This window comes from Furipterus horrens, unplaced genomic scaffold, assembly GCF_987537825.1.
Source record: "Furipterus horrens unplaced genomic scaffold, mFurHor1.1.pri manual_scaffold_4, whole genome shotgun sequence".
Classification (NCBI taxonomy): domain Eukaryota; kingdom Metazoa; phylum Chordata; class Mammalia; order Chiroptera; family Furipteridae; genus Furipterus; species Furipterus horrens.
Window position 1 is genome coordinate 19,363,804 of NW_028327174.1, and position 18,134 is coordinate 19,381,937.

Here is an 18,134-nt window from a genome sequence, read left to right on the forward strand (position 1 = left end):
AACAGACACAAAATTAAAGATACAAATGACTAAACAAACTAAGATATGCTAACATCTGTGACTCTGTGTTTCCCTCCAGCTATTCTTTTACCTTTTTCATACTTCTTACTGAAATCATCTCAAAGATAATGATTGTTTTGGTGACCGGCATGTGGTCGATGTCAATATCTGATCATAAAAACATACAAAAATGAACATTTAAGAATCAAAAATAAGAGACCATGGGGACACTAAATTTAGCCATGTGAAAAGAAATGCACATTAATCATGTAGATAATAATGCAGTGTAAGCCATTAGAACTTAACTGTCATTATGGAGCTTTTCTGAGGTTAAATTCAAAATCTTTTAAAGAAAACATTGCATAAACTGTTTTATGTTTAACTAGAGCTTAAAAAAAAAAAAAAAAAAAAAGGCAGACGTCAGGCTGCCCTGGTGCTTTCTCAGAGTAAACAGGAGGCATTTTGGAACTGACCCTGAGAGAAATGCAGAGCTGCTCAGGTCCACCGGGGCCTCCTGCAGGCTGTCAGCTTCTCACCTGCCACATGCCTCTGCTCTCCCCTCACTTCTGCCTCATTGGCATTTCCCACTCCTGTGTGCAGGAAGCCAAGTGTTGCTGGAGAAAAATCACGAGCCAAGTAGCCCACTGTCCCAACCAATAATGACTTCTAAATCTCCATGTGGCCCTCATTCTTTTATTTGTCCTTGGCCAGCTTTCTTGCCCATCACACTCAACAAGGGCGAATATTCGAGATAGTCATCTCCCTAGCTCTCTTAGAAGACCTTCCCTTCCACCCTCTACCCGACTCCAATGGTACATAAACTTGCCTCCACTTAACTGAGAAATGAGAGCCACTGGGTGTGAACTGCCCCAGCTTCCCCCACCCTTTCCTTACACACTCACACCACCACCACCCCCACTCGATCTGCCACCTCAAGACTGGAGAAAAGAGATGTCTTTCTTTCCTCTGCTTCCAGGCAGCTACCTCACTTGTGCTGTCAATGTCTTTTTGTCCCCTCGCCGCTCCCTGAAAGCCGTGTTCCATCCTTTGGCCTTCTCTCTTCCAGACAGGCCATCTCCAGCCCCCCCAGCTCCTTTTCCTTACCACCCACCATTCCTGTCCTAACACCCTCCCTCGCCCCTGCATCTCTAGTCTCTAGACATCTTACCCAGGTCTCCTCAAAGATCCATCTACACTTGCAACTTTCACTTTCCCACTCTCACCTGCTCACCTCTCACTCTTCAACTCCCTGTAGCACCTGCTCCCACTATTCTAATAAAACATGCACTGGGTATAATTTAGTGAAAGATGAAGAGCCTGGATTTTTGAGCAGAACTGTATTTGACTCCTGTCCCCTCCACTTATAAGCTGGAAGACCTTACGCATGCTGCCTAACTTCCTTGAGCATTGGTTTCCTCACCTCTAAGATGAGGATAACAGTAACAACCAACTTCATAGGATTCTTGTAATGTTAAATGGGATAATAAAACACTGAACAGTGTCTGGACATGCCATGTGCTCAGCAAATATTAACCATGAATATTATTACTATTACCACTATTAGTACTAACCATTTTAATGAGTATTATCATTATTATCATTATCATCAGATACTATGCTAAATCTAGCTAAAAATCTTGAACTAAAAAATATATCCTATTGAACTCATGCAGCCAAGAAAAACTACTTTGCAACCTCCTTATACAACATGTCTTATCACTTGGCCTGGATTAACCTTCCCTATTTAAACAAGGATCTGCTCCTAGGCATCTTCTCCATACTGATTCTGTGAGACTCTAGCCAGTTCAGCATACACACGCATACACGGATGCATACACCGATTAGGTAAATTTATTTGTATCGTGTGAACCAATATGAAAATATAAAATTAGCTGAGTGCAGGAACTTGAACCTACACTGCCTTTGAGGCAACAAAAGTATCTACACCAATGTTCTTCATGCAGCTGGAAATCAATAATTACCGACGGACAGTCTGTCCTTCCCATGATCAGTCACAGCAAGAACAGAAAGAAAGAGTATTTTTTAGCATCCTGTTTGAATCCTACCCGACAACTTGGAAACTGCGATAATTTGAACCAATGCAAGGCAACGAAAGGAAAGCTTTATTATTGGTTCACCTGAAGTTATACCTGATAGTCATTTACAGAAGGTTAGTATGGAACACTCATCCCCTTCCTTCATCTCCTTGCTATTCTCAATTTCTTGTCACAAGCCGGGTGTGCAGTATCTATGTTAATTAGGAAGGGGTAATAACAGGCAACAGCTATCGCAATGGGTATGTTCAGTATGGAACCAAATTACACAGCAAAATCTCACCCCGGTCATGAAAAACAGCTACACTAAGGCATGTAATTTTGTCTAATAATTTATTTCTTAGAACAAGCTCCTAAGGCCCTGACTGCATCCCGGCACTTCGGGGTGGAAGCATTAGCATGAGGTTCAGTTGGGAGGCACCCTCTCTTGGACCAGTGATTCACCACCACGAGGGTCTCATGTTGGGTTCCTGCACAGCGACCTAATTCCTCTAGGATTCAACAACGATTCATTTTACAGGCCAAGAAAGTGATTCTTTCTCCATCTTTAACACTTTTCCTCTCCTTGTCTATTAGTATTTCAAAACAAATTTGGATCCTAAAAGTCTATTTAAAATTAGTTAACTAGGGAATGAAGAATTCACACATGGAAGGCAGAACCATGGTAGGGATGATGATGATGATGATGATGATGATGATGATGATGAAGAAGAAGAAGAAATAGCTAATATTTACTAAACATTTATTTGTACTAGGCCCTATGCCAAGTCCTCAACACATCTTACTTGCTTTAGTACTCACAACTGTGAGAAGTTGGGATTATTACCCTATTTTTTATTTGAGAAAACTTGCCTAAGGTCACACAACTAATAAGATGCAAGGCAGGGATTTCAAGCCTGGTCTGTCAAAAGCCAAAATCCATTAATACTAAAAATCATGTGTCCTTTTACTGTGACCTGTTTTTAATTACAGTTTGTACAAAATTAGGTTTAAGTCTGATTTTACTATCAATGGCCTGCCACAGTAAATCTATGTATTTCCATACTAAAACCTTGAGTTCCTCATTTAAAAAATCAGAAAAAACATGAATGGCTAAATAAATTTTTTAAAAGCAAATATTAAGTTTCAGTTGTTTAAAACTAAAGGATTCAGTTCAGTTAAGAACCAGTAACTAATTAATACAACTCAGAGATCACTGTAAGAATTCAAAGATGAAGATAGCATTGCCCATTCCCTACACCCACCCCCATAAGAAACTAATAATATAGAAGGAGGAATACCGTGCAATATTTCAGGTCTCACTTTAAATGTCATCTCCTAAGAGGGGTCTTCCCTTACGACCCTGTCTAATTTGTCACACTGTTCCTGGTTACTTTCTATAACAGATATCATCAAGTTTTTTTGAAAAGGGCCTCACAGGAAATAATATAGGCTTTGTGAGCATATGGTCTCTGTCAAAACTACCCAACTCTGCTCTTGTGGCTCCAGAGCAACTATAAACTGTAAGTAAATGAATGAGCATGGCTGTGTTCTAATAAAACTTTACTTACAAAATAGGCAATGGGCCAGATGTAGTTCATAAGCTTCAGTTTGCTTACCTCTGCTCTCATGTATCACCTTTTTTTCCTTCATAGCACTTAATAAAACCTTATATTATCTAGTTTATTGATTTGTTTACTATTTTCTTCACAAAAAAATGATAGCTCCAAGCAGTGGAGTCCTTGTGGCTTATTCAGAGTTTGCTCTCCAGGGCCTAGAAAGAAGTTCCTGATGCACAGACAGCTAAATATTTGTTGATTGACCAAATTAATGAGAAACAAAAGGAGAAATACAGATTGCCAACAAACACATGAACTACATTTGACCTTATTAGCACTTAAAATATTTTAAAGTGAAATACAGTAGTCCCTCTCCATATCGCGGTTCACTTATTTCGGCCTCACTGTATCGCGGGGTTTTTTAAAATATTATATTTAATTATTTATCGCAGATTTTTCACTATATCATGGGATTTTGTGGTACTGAATACGTATGTTGTTAAAGTTATGTAGGTTTAAGAGTGTAGAATATGTTTAAGAATATAAGTAGTGTTTATAAAAGTGTGGAAAAGGTTAATAAGGGATTGGGAATGGTTTATAAGTGTGTCGGAAGGGTTTATAAAGCCTTAAAATATATATAAATACTAAAATAAATGTAAGGTTCCTACTTCACGGATTTTCACCCATCGCGGGGGCGGGGGGGGTGGTCTAGAACGTAATACCTGCGATAAGTGAGGGAATACTGTATGTCATTTTTCACTTGTTAGACCTCCAATGGTTAGAAGAAGAGAAGGAGGCAGAGGAGAAGGAGAAGGAGAAGAAAGGGAAGTGAGAAAAAGAGGGGAACTAGGAGAAGAAAAACGTGGGTAGATGAACATGTAGGTAACATGGCCCTCTCATCTACCACTGATGGGCAAGAAAATGGGTGCAACATTCTGGAGAGCCATTTGCAATTATACACTACAATGTATATGCCAATTTAAAAACAGGCAAAGGATTGAGCAGACATTTCTCTAAAGAGGATATACAAATAGCAAATAAATACATGACAAGATGTCTAACTAAATCTGTCATTAGGAATATGTAAATCAAAATCATAATGAGATACCATTTTATACTCATTACAATGGTGATCATCCAAAAAAAAAAAAAAAAAAAAGAAAGGAAAATATCAAGTGTTGGTGAGGATGTGAAGAAACTAAAACATTGGAGCATTACCTGTGGGAATATACAATGGTTCAGCTTCTGAAGAAGATAGTTTGCGGGTTCAGCAAAAAGCTAAATATAGAATTACCATACATTTCAGCAATTTCACTTACACACTTACCAGAAAGAATTGAAAAAGGAGACTCAAACAGTGACTTATATCCCCATGTTTATAGAAGCACTATTTACAATAGCCTAAAGGTGTAAACAACTTAAATGTCCAGCCACAGAGTGAATAAACAAATGTGGTATATCCATACAATGAAATATAATTCAGCCTTAAAAAAAGGAGCAAAGGACTAATACATGCTACAACATGGATGAACTCTGAAAACATGTTCTAAATTACACAAACCAGCCACAAAAGGGCCGATATTATAAGACTCCATTTATGTAAGTTATGCAGAATAGGCAAAGAGTAGACTAGAGGTGCAAAGTAGAAATTACCAAGAGTCGGGGGAGGCAAGAACAGAGATTTATTATTTAATGGGCATGAAGTATCTATTAGGGATGATGAAAAATTTCTAGAGATGGATGGTGGTGATGGTTGAACAGCACTGTGAATGTACTCAACATCATTAAAGTATACTCATAAAAGTGGTTAAAATTGTAAACTTTAGATTATGTATATCTTATCACAATAAAAATTTATACATACTTTTTACTCCAAAACCTTATTCCTGAGAATTAACTCTAAGAATATAATGCAGAAAGGTGAAATATGTATATTTTACCCTTAAGATCTATGAATAAAATCTGGTTATATAAATAAAGCCTGACACAACAAATACATAAAAGAGACTATTATGCAGGCATTAAACACAAGGTAGGCTTTTCACAAAAAGAACATGTCCATACCATTATTATTGAATGAGAAAAAGCAAGACACAGCATGCATATACAGTAGGATCCCACTGACATGAAAACTCTAAAGTTTATATATACATGAAAAACATTTGAGCTATTCCCCAAAATGTTAATAGTGGCTATTCTCTGAGATAGATTTGCAATGACTTTAACATTATTCTCTTCATAATTTTCTGTACTAGTTGATTTTTAAACAAAGAATGTTTTTAAACAAAATAACATGCTTTTATAAATTCATATTTATCACTCCTTCACATTAATTAAGTAGGGTTAGGCCCCTGATACTTTCATAATAGGTATTTTCCATTTCTATAGCAACAATACTTGTGAGTGAGTCAAACATAGTTTTAAAACAGATACATACCTCAGATAGTGATGATGTCTCTCCATCAGTCAAAAACAGACTTATTATTTCAGAGCAACATTCAATAATCATGTTCTAGAAATAAGAAAACAATATAGGTTGATCTTACTGGTAAAATATTAGATATTTTCATCATAAACTATTTATTTCCTTTGTGTTTCCTTGTATCATCACCTAACTCCAATTTTCAAGTTGAGACTTAGAGAAACTCAGAGATCAGAATTCCTTAAGTAATTAGGGTTATTTGAAAAGTACAAGATAACCACAAAATATAAAATTTAATTAAGAAGAATATATTTTTAGGATTGTTTCCTTGCACATTCACTGTAAAAATTCATGTTTCAGAAGAATAAGAAAGTAATTAACACTATAATGAGACTTTGAAAAATAACTTTTCTTCTTAGAAGAGAGTCCTGGAAGAAGAGTCCAGGAATGGGTTTAAGCAGAGAATAATGGTTGGGAATTGGGAAAGAAATGGAAAGAGTAAATGAATAAGAAGTGAGTCACTATCGCATGTTGTCTGTTGTTGACGACCCTGCCACAGTCACTACTGTATGGACAGAGCTATGTTTTGTGTACACATCTGACCCATGAGGGATCTACCCATAGGCAGGGCTGAATCGGCCAGATTCTCTATCATTGTAATTTCACATAAGGAAGGACAACAAAAGAAAGCTGTAGTTAGTTCTGGCCGTGTGAGCCAAGAGGTCGTTTTGGAGTTAGAGAAGGCAGCCATTGGACCCCATGTAATATGATTAAGAGGAAGAAACAGGTGAGTGAGCACTTACGCCCCAGGTGCAATTGAGCACAGTCCTGGCTCCTGACTCTCCAGTCCATTTCCTGTGAGGTCCAGTGTGTGTTGTTTCCAGCCCTCACTTACCGGACCCTGCAAATTCTGCCTCCCACCAAACCTTTTCACCTGAGCTAGTATAGGTAGATTTTCTTTACTTACAATTAAAGGAGTTATAACTCTAACACTGTCATTGCCAGTATCTATCCCTGAAGGAAGCAACAATTTGCTTTTACGGTAGTATTAATATATACATGTAATAGTATTCAGAAATATTAAACTGATTAAGGTACAGTAATTCTTACATTATAACTGACCCTGTACTGGTTGAAACCTGAAAATAAAAAAGCAAAATATCGAACTTGCAGCCCCAAACCATGTTATGACCAAGTTTTAATAAATGCATAAACCTGGAAAAGATCAAATTTTAGAGTTCCAAAGCTATAGCTAATTTAATACAATTTAACAAATACATTTAAGGCATTCTATTAAGTCCTGTGGAACACAAAGATGAAAAAACAGGCCTTATCCTCCCAAAGTTTACAATAACTGAAAAAAATTTACCATACATATAGACAACTAAATAAAATACCAAGGAGAATGTGGTCATTGTTATGACATGTTATAGGAGCCTGGAGGTGGGAGGGAGTAAATATAAGCATGATGTTCAGGGAAGACTTCTTGGAGAAGGGGTCATATGAACAGAGACTGATCGAGTCGATTTCAACTGGCACAGAATAAAGACAAAAGGATTCAGGGCACACAGGGATCTGATACGGTTTTCACTGTGGGCTGGTACAGGAAGCACAGCAGTGAGCGTGGTGAGAAATATACCAGGACAGGTAATACCCAGGAATTTGAATTTTGGTGGATAAGAAATTGAGAGGCACGGTATCGAGGGAATGATGATTAGGTGCTTTGAAAAGATAATTCTGGCCACAGTTTAAAGGTGCACTGGAGTGTTCCAACCAAGAAGTGAGACTTCATTGTGAACTTAAAAGGTGAACATAAATGTCCTCATACACACTCATACACACAAAAATGGTGAACGGGACTGAAGGAGACAAGAGAAAGATAAATCAAACTGCTCGGGCAGGAAGTGATCATAGTTTAATGCAGGGCAGCTTCAATGGGACCAAAAAGGGAGGGGGGCCGGCAGGATCCCCAGCACTGAGCAGGGAATACCAGTTTCCTCTGATGAACTTCCCAGGCTCCTGGTTCATTTTATTAAACAGAGAACACATATCCACTCCTATACTCCTCTCATTGTCTATCTTCCCATATTTCCAATTGAGTTATTAGGACTAGTTAAAGTATATTTTCTTTCTATATAAAAGGTTTCAATAACATCCATAATGGGTGATGGTCAGGATTTCATGGAGACCTACCAAGCAAAAACAGTATCAGTAATCATTTCACGTAACAGATGAACAGCAAAGTTACCTGATAAATGCCTTTCATTTCTCATTTCAACATTTATCAGACAGAAATTTCACATCGACAACATGCAGTTTCTTTGGCATTATCTGAGGTAAATCACAGACGGGCTGACTCGATGTTGGGCTGTGAGAGACCTCACAAGATCCGGCCACCACAGAAATGGAGACGGAAAGCACCGAGCTCATCTGTCCCCATCAGAGAGGTGGCGGAGGACAGCTGTGGTTGACAAAGAGCCTGGGAGGACACAGAATGGCCCTGGCTCAATCCCTGCCGTTTCTCCTTTAACAAGGAGCATCTTGATTCTACGAGGGATGGACTTCCGAGTTGCTTCAAACATAATAAAGCCAATTCTTTGACTTAATTGAAATCCTCACAATCTTTCACCTGTTGTATGGGAAAAGCTTCCTAAATTGCTTTTCATCCTCCCAGTTCTTATTTCTCTCATCCCTCCTCCACATACCATCAGGGTTATCTTAGTAAAAGGAGCGTGGATCACGAGATGCCCTTCCAGATCCTGCCTTACCTGCTCCTACCCCCACACATGCCCTGTCCTGCTTTTCCATGACTCTTTCCTGCAGAACAATGCTCATTCGCCATTTACTCATTCAGCATCTATTGCATGCATCCTATGTGCCAAGGAGTGGTAACAGGAGGAGAACAAGACAGAAAGAGAATCCTTGAGAAGTTCTTGGTCAGGTGGGAGGAATAGGACACAGGGTTCCAGCGCTGTGTGAGGCCACAGAGGAGGAAGCACTCAGTGCCACCCATCTCTTCAGCCCCATCTCCCACCCCATTAACCCTGTACTCTTGCCACAGCAGTGGCTCATTGTCCCCTGAACATGACATTCAGTTCTGTGACTTCACATCTCATCTCTTGCTGTCCCCTCAGTCAGGAACGAGTGTGCTCCACAAGTCTCCACATAGAAGTTTCACAGGCAAGTATTGACAAGGCACTAATTATTCATTTACTGGTCAAGATATTGGAGATAAAATGATAAATAAGACCACTGAGCATAGGAATACAAATTCAAGAGAGAGGAAGAGACACATAAACAGATAATTGCTGAAACAATGTGGTAAGGACACAAGGTATTTTGGGGTGCAAAAGAAAATGACCTTTCAGTTTATGAAAGTTATAAAGTACTGTCTGAGCAATTTAAGCAAATACAAAGTCTAGCTCAACTCTCTCTGTCTCTTCCCCTCCCCACCCTCTCTCTTCCCACACCCCCAGCCCCCTCCCAACATCAATATGAATAAGATCTAAAAAAATAATAAATTAGAATAGCTGGCATCCACAGCCCCACCATTGAGAGGGAAGGATTCCACAACCTTATCCTTTTGAATAGAGTATAATCCAGATAATGGGGAAAATAGGAAAACTGGAAGTCAGAGACACTAAGTTGAACTATATAATAAAGAGCTGAGCCAGAGCAGGAAGGGGAGAGGAAATAAAACACTCCTCACAGACTGAGTTGGAGGGAAAGTTTTAGGAGGTAGAGTCAAATGAGACAGATGTTGAAGACCAGCTGTGGATGTCAGAGAGATATTGAGAGCAAGATAGTTGAGGAAAATAAGACTTTATAAAGAAGTTTTGCAGTGTATTCTGAAAGGATTCACTCTTGAATGTTCTTATGAGAGACTTCATAAAGATTTAGGTTGTCTTCAATGATTTTGAACATCAGATTGATGTTTCTTTAAATGCCACACTTTGCTTGCTAAAAGAGGGCCACCAGGCAGCTGGCTCATTATGAGTGACATCTGGGTTCCTAGCCATTCTCACACAATAATGAAGCTCCTCCATGACACGGACCTAATTGTACTGATTTCTGTATGTCCTTATCTCCCCAAGCCTGGAAAATTTTTGCAAATAATTGCTTCTCAAAAATAATTTGTTAATTGATGCTCATGTCCTATTTTATTTTGTTCTATGTTTCGATAGTACTTTGATACCTGGGATAATTGGACAACATACCCATTTTAATTGCCTTATACAAGCCAGGCATCCCATATGTTTGCTGAGCTAGCCTTGGGTGATTTGGTAAATGTATTTTAAGCTTTTTGTATTAGTATGTTATCATTCCAAAGAGATGTTTTTGTCTTAAAATCAGGATAGTTTGCATATTTCATATGCTTTAAAGTACCTGATGTATTCTGAAGATACCCATAAAGCTGTGAATGACAGGTTAAAACAACTAGGTCATTTTGAGCTGGTGTTGTTCATTTCTGAAGAAGGACATACAAGGTTTTCTAGCCAGAAGTGATTGAAACACCTGTTCTGTAGCCCTCCCAATTCATCTTAAATTACTGTTTTATGAAGTTCTTGGCTTATTCCAGACCATAGAGATTTGGGGAGGAAAGAAAAAAAGGGAAAGAAATGAGAAAGAGAACAAGATTTGCTACTCCCCATATCAACCAAAAGCACATTTTCTGGACCCTTATATTTAATAACCCACCAAAAATCTATACTGTGATAGATATTAATATATTAGATTATAGAGATTATGAAATCCTGTCCAATTCTCCACCAGAATTGATCTCTTCAAGTGTCCTAGTTAACTTCTAATTAGCTCCCAGTGAAGGTTGTCATGACAACGAACCGGCAGATTTAGTCAATGGGATTTATTTGTTATAGCCCAAAATCTAGCTGGTTGTTTTGTTTTGTTTTGTTTTTCCCTTAAGTGCTGGTTAATATACTGGAAAAAAATAAAACTTTGTATGTCCCTTCCATTTCTCAACTTTCACACATTATAAACTAACTAGTTTGCCGATTCACCTAAACAAATACTAGTTTTTCTTACATTTGATGACATTCTGTCTTATAAAAAACTAACAGAACTAAAACACATCCAAAAAATGCCCTACTTAAAGCTGAAGAAACATTTTCTAAGTTGGATAATACAATAAATTAAGTTTGTTCTGTCCAAGGACTGACCCACTCACATGTCCCATCCTCAGGACATGAAGGCAAGCCACAAACCTTGGTTAAGACAAGGCTGATCCTCTGGATTTCTCCCTCTGCCCCCGCTCCCCAGCCACCATTTATTCCTACTTTGTTTGTATGCATAGTCAACCTCTTGGCTCAGGTACTAGGCTCATTGTGATCAATCTGATACCTACATCTGACGCCCAGGGAAATTCTGATGACTCTCCTTCCAACCAAGTGGCTCATCTCTGCCGCTCAGAGCAGTATATGAATGAAAGGATCATTTTATTTTTCTCCTCACTGGAGCACATTTTTTCATTGCTTTTAGAGAGAGAGCAATGGAGGGAGGGTGGAAGGAAAGGAGAAAGAACCATCAATGTGAGAGAGAAACATTGACTATTGCCTTCACATACCCACCCGAACTGGGGATCAAACCCACAACCTAAGTATGTGTCCTGACCAGGAATTGGACCCATGACCTTTCGGTCTATGGGACAACATTCCAACCAGCTGAGCCATACCAGCCAGGGCAAAAGGATCATTTTTAGAAACGAGGGTAAAATTAGTCTCAGGAAAGGTCTTTCGTCCCATAAAGCCAAGTGGCAGAGCACAGCCTAGAATCCTTACTCTTTCAGATGCTCACTCTCCTGTCTTAGACAATCTAAGCTGAAAAGACAACTGCAGGGGTAAATAATCATTTTCTATATTTAACCTACATAGTAATGAATAGAGTCAATGATGACTTCAGCAAATAATATTCTAGACCATGGCTCAAAGACAGCAATCTGATAAGCTGGGTCTGTAACTGAAAAATTGTGATTGTTAGTGATCTACAAAAGAAGAGCAAAAATGAAATGAGAGCTGAAAAAGAATTATACACACTATATACGAAATGCCATGAGTCTGAGATAGCTGATCTATTGGGAGATGTATTGTCAGTACTCAGTATGTCATTAATATCATTAAATGCCCAGTAATTCATGTTGTAACATTTGAGGACACTGGAAAGGATGTGCAACTAAAATTCTAAGACATCAGTTCTATAACAAATGCATGCACAGAGCACAGGAGACATAAATTCTGGAAAGTTGCATTTTGCAAAGGCTAACTGTTCGTGCCGGATGAATCCTCTCACCACTGGGCTTGTCGTTTTCACAATAATGAAAAACGCACTCACTCTACTACTGGTAAATTCACACTGAAAAAATGCCAGATGCAAACAAGTATATTCTGAAAAGCAGGAGATTTGCCAACTTTTACACTTCCACATAGTAAGTGCAGAGATGAGGAAAACAAGAAAACAAAATGAGCTGTACCAATAATATTCTTTAAGATTATTGTTATTGGTAACCAATTGAATATTAACCTAGCAGAAAGTGAATAAGAAAAAGCTACAGCAGACTAAAAATAAAAAAGAAGATCCTAAGAGATTTCAGAGAAGAAAATCAGGGATAAGACCCAGTGGCTGGAATTCATTCAGTAGAAGTTGGGCAGAAGAATGTCTCCTTTCAGTGTAAATGTTGTACAGCCATTTGATTTTTTTTTAATGACCACAGTAACTGCAGAATATATATATATATATATATATATATATATATATATATATATATATATATATCTCAAGAAACTGGATTAATGTACAAATGGGAATTCACAGAGTAAGTAATTAGGAAAGAACACGTATTCTCTGCTCCTCTATTTCTATATAAGGTAAGGAATTTTCACTCCACTCCTGAAGGAGGGACACTTTCACCTGTTTCTGGATCCATCACTAATTCACTGCCAGGAATGTGGAGTGACTTATCTGACTGGTGAGTTTGAGAAAAGCAACAGACTATGCTAGGCTTAGCCCCTCTCTGGGTAATCTTTGTTTATATTTTTGGAGGCACCCTGCTTGCAGGACTATTATCCTCTGCTCCTCAGTGCACTAAGCCTGGCACGGGGCTGGAGGAGACTGGGGGCATCTATGGTCCCAGGTGTGCTAGATGACTGTGTGACTGGGTCGGTAAGCCTGGTTAATTCACGGGTAAAATATTAACAAGCTCATTTGGCCACAGACCTTAAGCCATGTTTGCTAATCAGCTTTATTAGTAACGATGCTGACATTTTGGTCTCCATGTATCCATTTCCTTCATCCCATTTCTCAACGGGTTTAGAGCTCAGGACGAATAGAAGGGAAACAACACACTCCTCCAAAATACTAACATCAGTCATCATAAAAACCACTCCACTGTGTGAACTCTGTGATCACATCAATAACACACTGCAAGGATAATGCCTTTGTTTATTCGGAAAAGCATATGCATAGAAAAGTCTGAAAGATAGATGCTTGCCTTTACTTTCTAGTTTTTCTTCACATATTACTTGGGTAATAAAAATGCTCAAATAATAAACTTAGAGCGAGAAATTAAAAGTAATGTTATAAAGTTACAGAACATTGTTTCTTCAGATTCACAGTTATGTCTGAATGATTTCCTTAGATTAGTTTTATTTTCATTTGCCATAAGATTCTTAAAATTGGTATGCTTAGAAGAGCTTCAAAGAAGCACTACTTATGTGTTCAAAAGGGTCACATCTGATACTCTACATAGAGAAAACAGGGCACAGAAGAATCACAGAGTTCAAGTGGAGTCACATAGTTCTGCTCTAATGAAGTAAAAAATAATTTAAAGAATGAGGTATAATAACATTCATCTTGCAGCAGCAATGTAATTTTCCATTGTTTCGTAACTTACTTCCATCTCTTTATCAATTGATCTCTCTTCCATTTCTTGTATTTCAGATACACTTTCATCTGGAGTAACTTCAGGAGTTGCTGGCAATGATATTTCAGCTATTTGTGTAAGATTAGACAGTTTCTCATGAATTGAAGTAACTCTAAAAATAACAAATATATATGTATTTTATTTGAAAAGTTAAGACAGGTATTCATTTATTCCAAGAATCAATAACATGTGTAAAGTAAGTCCTTAGTTATTTAACACTTAGTTTCTGGTATTCCTAAACATAATTCATTCAATTATCCCTTCATTCAAGAAACACAATTCTAACTTGCATAATGTATATGAACTAGTTATACACTCAGAAGACAGATATATAATTATGAACTGGCAATGGCATGAAGAAAAACATATACATATCCAAGATATTGCTTAAGATGAAAATAAAGAAAATAAAGATCTACCTGGGTAAAGAAACTCCAGACAATGACAGATTTACTACTGAGGAAACCTTAATGCCATGCTATGATCGTCTCTGGCTTATCATCGAATTATGACAAGTTAGCCAAGGCTCTAAAAAAATACAATCAATGAGCCCACAACCCTGAGGTGTAACACGTGGGGAGAAAAGCATACGGAGAAAAATCCAGACGGAGGGAAAAGCAAAAGCCGGGGGGAGGGCAGAGGACCCAGTGGCCACTATGTTACAGATGGAAAGCTTCCAGAGCCCCGGGCCAGTGACCAGTGGATGCTCTGAAGGCAGAAGTAACTGGTGAGTGGAGTCAGAAGACGGAAAAGCCTTGGAACAGCTGAAGAAGGCAAACAGCCGTGTGCATGGCGCTCAGTGACGACGATACAGGCACAGCGTACGTGTGTGCCTATATGTGCAGCGGAGTAAGTGTCTCTGTCCAGGGAAGGCGGGAATACTTTATGGAAAAAAACCCGAAATGACCCCCAAAAAGCAAATTGGCTCAGGAAAAATTTTATTCAGGAATTTCGGTTCTCTAACTTTCCACAGTATCTTTTTATTTTGCCTTCCAAAGGATGATCCCCAAGAGCACTTCTCCACAAACTGACCTCGTCTTGACCCTCATAAAAGCACAGGTAATGCCTCGCTGGGTGGGAGAAATAGTCCATTTTCACCATGCCACCAAGGGGCAGATAAGATGAAAGGTTGTCAGACACCCTCCTCCGTGATGGCCTCCGTGACAGGGGCATGTCCCTAACTTTAATAACCCTACCATTGGTCTTGAACACACCATAATAAAGAACATTTTGGAATAAAAAAGAATCCTGTCAGTCTGATTACCTTCTTCTCTGCAGAAATTATAATCCTTTCCATCATGTGAGTCTGAAAAAAAATTTTTTTTCCAGGTTTCTGAATGTAAAGGCAAGTGTATAATTTTCTAGTTTTGTTGCTTAGCTTTGTTGGTATGTGACCTGTGTCTAGGTTTCCTGCCATTTCACTAAAAAAAAGAGAAAATTTGTCCAGTATTTGAAAGTAGCTCTTGAAACATCTTTTGTTTTATTCTTTTTTTTTTCCAAGGCCAAAAAAGAGTCCTTTGAAATGAAAATCATGGAGCATGAAGAGCGCTCTCCGGAGCAGCACCAAGTCTCTGTTTGTCAAGCACCTACTGGGCGCCTAGCAGGACAATGAGCTGACACTGACAGACACGGGAGTCAGTAATGAGATGTGACCTTTCAAAGCATGTGCGTACTTTGTCTGGCTTGATCCTAACAGTGACCCTAAGGTGGGCAGAACAGGGATTATTTCCATTTTACCAGCGACAAAATGAAGGCGGGGGTCCTAGAGCAACAGACGATGGAATAAAAACTAATTAACCTAAGCAATTAAAGAAATGAAAACCAAGGAGCTTGCTAATGTCAAGTAGGATACAAGAGAAACCATACATGAGCACAGGTGAGGGATATGCCCTATTTGATAGCAAAGGGGGAAAGAAACCTAGGGAACAATGTCAAATAGATTAGGTAAAGAGGAAAGGGTAAGACAAGCGATTATGGTGGCATCTGGGCTTAGTTCTGCAATGCAATTCAGAGCCACTTTAAGTCACTTTTTAAATACACCCAATGTTAGGTAAACTGTAGTATAGGCAACATCCTATACTCTCCATAATCTTCATTAAGTACCAGCAACTGTTCCTCCCACCACCTTAAGGACTATTATTACTATTATTATTCCCATTTTACTGAAGAAGAAACTGAGGCAGAGACAGGTTAAGGAAGTTAATGGGCACAACTGGCATTGGAACCAAAGCAGGCTGGAGTCAGCATCTGCGCTCTTAGCCACTACAATGTCATACTCCTCTAAAAGGAAAACTTTTTCCTAAAGGTGTCTTCTAAAAATTCTCCTGGGGGTTTACCTTGGATATTACTGAACGGCTTGTTCTTAGGACAATACCAACAGTGAAAGCGAGAGCTGTGGGTGATCCGCCTTTACTTGCCTGTTCAGTGGGACCCAGAAAGAGCCAACACATGCACTGCTGTGATTGGTGTAGTTAGCATCTGAAATCTTTAGGGGCTTCAAGTTATATGCATACAGCAATAAAACCTATAAGAAAATTAAAAGGCATATAAAATGTGGCATCGAGATTTCCCCTTTGCTTCCAGAAATGCGTACCACTTCTCAAAATAATATCATTAAACTTTAAAAAGTTTTCTTTTGAAAGAGAAAAATGAGGGCTTTTGGTTCAATCCACTTTAAGAGGAAATGATATGAACAGGAATTGTGCAAAAGTTGTGCGATGAAAAGAAATGTTATTTGGTACCCATATGACATTATCCTGGAGGAGTGACATTTCTTACTGCAGGTAAGTTTAAATTTCAGCCTTTGAAAGCCCTCTGCAACAAGCTCTAAATATACACCTGGTGAATGTCTAACTTGGTTTCTTGTTACTTCTCAAATTGCCCTTTTCCCATAGTAGTCATGGCTGCTTCTCTGTATTCATTTATGCTATTCCCTTCCTTCCTATTCCATTTATTCAATAACAGTCCCCACCTCTAAGTTGAAACTTCTCCTAATGACTAAGGCGCTAACAGTTTCCATGTTGTTTGAATTCTGACAATTCTCAACATCAGGCCTACATGATATAGCATCTATTCATAGTCATGGATTCATAGAATTCGAGGTTCAGGGACCCTTAGAGATGATCTGCTCTGTGCCCCTCATTGTAGTTATAAGAAAGTTGAGGCCTGAAGCTGCCAGACAAAATTGACTAGTTAAGTGCATGCTTTTATCTCTGCTTCCTCACAAATCGAGTGATATAAGAGTAAAGGGATTTTATTTTAAAGGCGTAAATCCACAAGGACAGAACAAGAGATGAGGAGAGGCAGACGACACGTTAACACTTTGAATGAGGGAAAGGACTTGCAAGAGCCCAGCTGACGCAACAGAGAGAAAAGGCTGTGTCTTGACTGTGGAGGGGCTGCCAGCCACAAGCATCGGGGATCTTAGACAACCTCCTCCCCATCCCTTCTCTGAGACCATGCCACTGGGAGACTCCCCCCATTCCCTTGTGCCCTCTCTGCTGGCTGAACTTCTTCCATTTTTCTCTCTGCTGGGGTTAAATCAGAAGATAGTTATGCTCAGGAACATTAGGTACAGGATGAAGTGCTGAACTTGAAACACTGGAATTCAGTGAAAGTCTGTGTTCTGAGCAAGAGATATCTCCTTACCCAGCTCCAGCCTCCTCCCAGAATGTAGGAAACCAGACAGAAGTCTAAAAGAGTCCTCCTACAGGAAATTGACCAAAGAGAAAAGACCTATGGATACTGACATTTCAGCATCCTCCAAGGAAACTGCTGGCTCCTGCAATTACCCTACAGTAAGGCCTATAAGTCAGTAAGCCAGACTGGATGTGCTTCTTAGTGTGTCCAAACATAAATGGACAGCCAACGGTCACCAGACACAAAATGAAAGGCAGCAACAAAAACTAACATAAGAAAGAAACTTGGAGAATCAGTGACAAGACAGAGAACAGAAGAAAACTTCAATGGAGCCATAATAATATCCTCAGAGAGAAGAAAGACACTATTGCATCTGTGAAACAAGAACACAGTGCTATTAACACGGAACAATCAAAAGATGAGAAAGAGCTCTTAAAAATTAAAAAAATAAAATCATAACAACTAAACAATCAATAAAAGATTTGAAGAATACAAAGTAAACCTAAATTTAAAAACATTAATGGGAGAATAAGAAAACACTCAAACTA

General features: G+C 38.8%; 1 protein-coding gene across 3 annotated transcripts in view; it reads right to left on the reverse strand.

Annotated features, from left to right (window-relative positions):
• CFAP54 (cilia and flagella associated protein 54) overlaps nucleotides 1–18,134 on the reverse strand; it is a 244,906-nt gene that overhangs the window by 13,683 nt on the left and 213,089 nt on the right. For all 3 annotated transcript variants that reach the window (XM_090275372.1, XM_090275371.1, XM_090275370.1), the window contains 3 exons: nucleotides 16,365–16,471; nucleotides 13,918–14,059; nucleotides 6,030–6,104 (listed from right to left, as the gene is read on the reverse strand). In XM_090275372.1, coding sequence (XP_090131498.1) covers nucleotides 6,030–6,104; nucleotides 13,918–14,059; nucleotides 16,365–16,471 — 324 coding nt within the window. The remainder of the gene's footprint in view (nucleotides 1–6,029; nucleotides 6,105–13,917; nucleotides 14,060–16,364; nucleotides 16,472–18,134) is intronic.